The sequence below is a fragment of the Sinocyclocheilus anshuiensis genome, unplaced genomic scaffold (assembly GCF_001515605.1).
Source record: "Sinocyclocheilus anshuiensis isolate Anshui unplaced genomic scaffold, SAMN03320099.WGS_v1.1 scaffold280, whole genome shotgun sequence".
Lineage (NCBI taxonomy): Eukaryota > Metazoa > Chordata > Actinopteri > Cypriniformes > Cyprinidae > Sinocyclocheilus > Sinocyclocheilus anshuiensis.
The window spans coordinates 201194-205831 of record NW_015558575.1 but is presented as its reverse complement, the minus strand read 5'-3'; the positions used below and the strand labels follow the sequence as shown (position 1 = coordinate 205831).

At 40.4% G+C, this 4638-nt stretch overlaps 1 protein-coding gene across 3 annotated transcripts in view; it reads right to left on the bottom strand.

Annotated features, from left to right (window-relative positions):
- The window catches only part of LOC107679671 (AT-rich interactive domain-containing protein 1B-like), an 81796-nt gene that overhangs the window by 20795 nt on the left and 56363 nt on the right, over positions 1-4638 (bottom strand). For all 3 annotated transcript variants that reach the window (XM_016475287.1, XM_016475288.1, XM_016475289.1), the window contains one exon: positions 3420-3590. In XM_016475287.1, coding sequence (XP_016330773.1) covers positions 3420-3590 — 171 coding nt within the window. The remainder of the gene's footprint in view (positions 1-3419; positions 3591-4638) is intronic.

Here is a 4638-nt window from a genome sequence, read left to right as displayed (position 1 = left end):
TAGTCTTTGCAACTTCAGGGATCTTATCTATGCACAATCAGCTTGTAACACTCCAAAGAGAAAGGAAAACTTGAAATCACATCATATGACCCCTTTAAAACTTAAAGACTTTTAAGACTCTCTGCCATATGTGACAGACCTCCAACAGAAGAGGGCGAGATTTCATCAAAAACAGTCGGCAGGTGAGACAACTCTCTTTTTGATCAAAATAGTTGTTTTGGGTCAGCTAGTGAGAAATTTTTAAATGTCTACATGTCAAAGTATCCTCAACTGTGGATGAGCGTAGACAAACGAGTTCAACACACGTAGTACCACCTAGTGGATTCTTTCTGTCTCAACATTCACCTCGCACCGCACCTGCGGACACGCCTGATGATGAAAATTACGTCATGTGGACAGTGAGCGGACCATTGTGGAACACGAATGGCCGAAGTATACTTTGGGCTAGTCTCGCGTAGCCAGAACTTCAGACTGACGGCAGAAGGTCTGGGAACCTCGGCCGCTTTGAATGGCCAAGGACTGCCCAAGAGGCCATATGACTGACAGATAAACCAACCAATCAGGTTTCGTTTTGTGCCGCGTCATGTTTAGGGGCGTGGAAATGTCCCCACAATAACAGACTGGTGTGTAAAACTCTTGGACGTATTTTAAATAGTCTATGCGCGAACTTTACATATTTCACATACTTTTGAAAATCCAGCTTATCCGTTATACTTTTGAAAATCCAGCAGATCCGAAAATCCGTTTATTTGATCATGATAAGTGCTCATAATCACAGTTGTAAACATGACGGATTTCTTCTTCCATGAAGGGATTTGGCATCACGGCGTCTTTGTTTCCAGGCAGAACGTTAAAGAACGCAACACACGTCTCCCGGAAATCCTGTATAATTCAACCAATCCGATGACGACTTCGAAACTCGTGAAGTGTTTCCAATTTTGTGTGCCATATGCATCAGATGTTCAGCCAACAGTCCATGGGCGTGACGTCTGAGGCTGAGACTAACTTTGGGCTGAATGTGCAGCAAAACTAGTCCCAGTGCTGAAACTATACTTGCAGTGCTACTTCTGTCATGCAGCACCACTCTACTGATGAATGCAGTGTGAACCCCGTTACCTGTTAATATGGGCACCAAAATGAATCCATGTAAAACAAGATGTATGAGATAAGTGAATGAGTCAGAGTGGAAAATTGTCAAAAAAAGAAAACATAATTATGAATGTTTGTATTGTAAGTAGACTTCAGGAAACAATAAAATGCTACATTTTATGTTGTTCCAAACGATTAATTGACTATGGCATCTATTCATGGATCTTATCAATCTGTGTAAACAATTCTGTGGTTGACTGCCGCTGTAGCTCAGTCAGTGTCAGGCCTGCAATAGCAGCAGCATGCTGCACCTCTGTTGTCTTGAGCCAGCTGTCAGTCATTTGAATGAGAGTACAGGACAACAGGGACTATCAATCAGGCCGAGTGTAGGCCATGACATTATAAAGGCATGCTTTGCAGCTATTCATTTATTACACCAGCACGCCATAACATTCATGATGAATTGCTGCTGAGCCCTGTTAATGGGGTCTCTTTCACAGACGCACACAGCTGAAACAACAACAGACACTGAGTATTAATTCACCAAAAAATAAAAATGTACTCTATTAGAACTATCTAGGCTTAACTGACGTGGTATGGTTCTTGCATGTTTGATCGGTCGCAACAAACCATGCATGAATGTTAAAGTGATGACAAAAATTAGATTTGAGAGGTATAGCAGAGGGCAATTTTTTTGTCTGTTCCTCACAAAAAGCTATCATATGACTTCAGTAGACTTGCAATATAGTGTACATGAAGCCCTGAATGGTTTAACACCTTCATGTCCATTGTGTTCTCAAAATTCTGGCCAGTTGATGATTGCTAATATATCAAAATCAAGCAGGTGGTAGATTATTTTCCTATTTAGCACCCAAACTCTGTAACAGTGTTCCTAGCATTGTTCAGGAGGCAGACACTGTCAGTTCCAATCTAGATTAAAGACCCATCCTTTAACCTAGCATACACATTACTGTACACACTATCACATTTCTATAATTCAAATCTCTTAAGGGATTGTTTGGCTACAACCAGAACCAGGAACACCTCCCATAACACCAAATGTATGTTATATCATAAGAAGAATGGCATCTTATGTTAGTTTGTCTGTTTCTCGCTTATCCCGAGGTTACTGTAGTCAGCCTGATCCGGCCCGTATCCAGACCAGATGATGGATGATGAACAACCACAACACAGCCTTTCATGGCCAGCGAAGACTCCAACGAGACAGGCCCTCAGGACAGATGCTCAGCGAGACCTCTGCGACTTGATGAGCCCTTAGCACAGATCCCTACAGCCAGCTATAGGGTCAAGCCAGGACCAGCTGGGACCTATGTGCAGTTTTATCGAGAAGAACGTTCATAGTGCTTAAGGCCACTGATAGTCCAGTCGTCTTCCTACTGGCTAACCTGCAGCTCTACCTTCATGTTTTCCAACCTGCTGAACAGACTACAACTCTTTCTCACCAAATGCCGCTGTGATGTACCTCGATCAATATCACACCACATTCGTTCGCTTAGGCCAGAGGAGAACTGCACACTGTTATTGATCTAAACCAACACTGAACTGACTTTAGCTAAATAATAACACTACAGTCTTTTAGAGCTATTTTAAGGCAGAATCTGAGTTGTTTCCATAGTTGAGCTTCCATAATTGATTCTGCTCTTTTCTCTGTGAAGAATGTTTGTCACAATCTGTAGTGTATAAAGCGGTATAGAAATAAAGGTGACTTGACTTGCACAAGATGTATGGACCACTACTTTTATAGTGCTTTTTTGAGCATGACAGCCCCTTGTCACTAAAGAGCGGAAAGTGCAGCATTCTTAAATGGTATTTTTGTGTCTCACAGCAGTAAAGGCCCATTCACACCAAGAACAATAACTAAAAACATATAACTATATAATTATCGTTTAACTACAACAATAATATTAGCATCCACTCCAACAGACAACTTTCTGTTTATTATAAGTGTGCATGTAGTTTAGTTGTCTGTCGCTTTAAACGCTCAAGCTTTTTGAAGCTGGGTGGATTCTCATTGGCTGTTTTTAATCATTCTTCAGCTGGAAAAAAATAGTTCTGAAACTGATTACAACAATATCGTTCCTCTGTGTTGTTGTAGTTGTGTCAACATCTCATAGAATTAGAATGATTTTAAAAACTTTATTGCTATCGTTATAGTTATCATCCGCAGTGTGAATGGGCCTTAAGTCGAAATGGTTTGGAACAACTTAAGGGTGAGTGAGGGGTCTATAGTTCTGCAGTGTTTTGTTATAACAATTTGGAGCATAAAAAAATTCACACAAGAAAACTTAAAGAAAATCCTTCCATGTTACCTGAAGGACCATACTGGCCACTCTGGGGCCCATAAGAGGGGCCCAGCTGATAGGAGCCCACACTATGGTGCACAGGGCCAGTGGGACAGGAGTGTGGAGACATAGAAGGTCCCGGCTGCTGGCCTACAAACTGGGGACCAGGTACATTGCGCTGCATGTTAGGTGAAAATCCTAAAAAGTAAAACATAAAAAGAGATTACCCATAACAGAAGGTAATGGTTAAAATAACTGGTTAACTCATCTGTCAATTCAAAGAAAAATTAGGCATTAGTCATTTTTAATGATTGTTTAATAAATAACATGTTTTGTCACAACTTGTTTGACCACTGAAATTCCTCAGCTGATATTTATTTATTTATTTAATTTAGTCATAAATCATAAAGAAATGGAGGATCAAATATCAGATAATATTTGGCAGGAAACAATTAGGAGAACACATTCATCTTCTATTAGTCTTAGACACACAATTGTTCAGTTTAAAATTGTACATCGTCTTCATTGGTCGAAGGACAGACTGGCAAAGATTAAAAGTGATGTGGACCCTACACGTGTTCTCCTAAATGTAAACAAGTTCCTGCCACTTGTAGGGATTTCTATCGCGAACAGGACACTGATATGCCACTGCATCAACTCATCATGAGGCTTCGAACTAATCCAATCAGGAGATAACACAGAGATCTTTTGTATCAGGACTGAAAAGTTCTTAAACCACTTATAGATACCTCGTGAGGTCTTGTGACCACCAATGAATGAACTACTACATCCAACAGGAAGAGGACAAGTAATTTAATCACACCCTCAGGCTTGCAAAACAACGGACCTAAAGAACAGTGATAATGTGACTAAATCAAACTCAGCAAACTGTATCAGCAAACTTGTGACATGGGCATGACCTCAGGACACCGCCCCTTTCCCCCCTGCATTCCAAAAAAGGGACGCATCTTTTACTACTTCCCAGAAAAAGCGCACGTTTCTCCTGTCACAGACAAAGGGACACGAAACTTACAACAGACAATTTCAACAGATAATCATTTATGCGCATAACAGGTCAACCAGATTCACAAATAATATGTTGGATGTCTTATATGTATATGCTTGACGTGTTTCATGTAATCGGTGCAACTTTAATCAGTGTTTATTACCCTTTTTAGGAAATAAGGTTATTAAAATGTGTGTAATATGTGAAGTTTAATCTTGAACGAATGGGCACGACAAATGC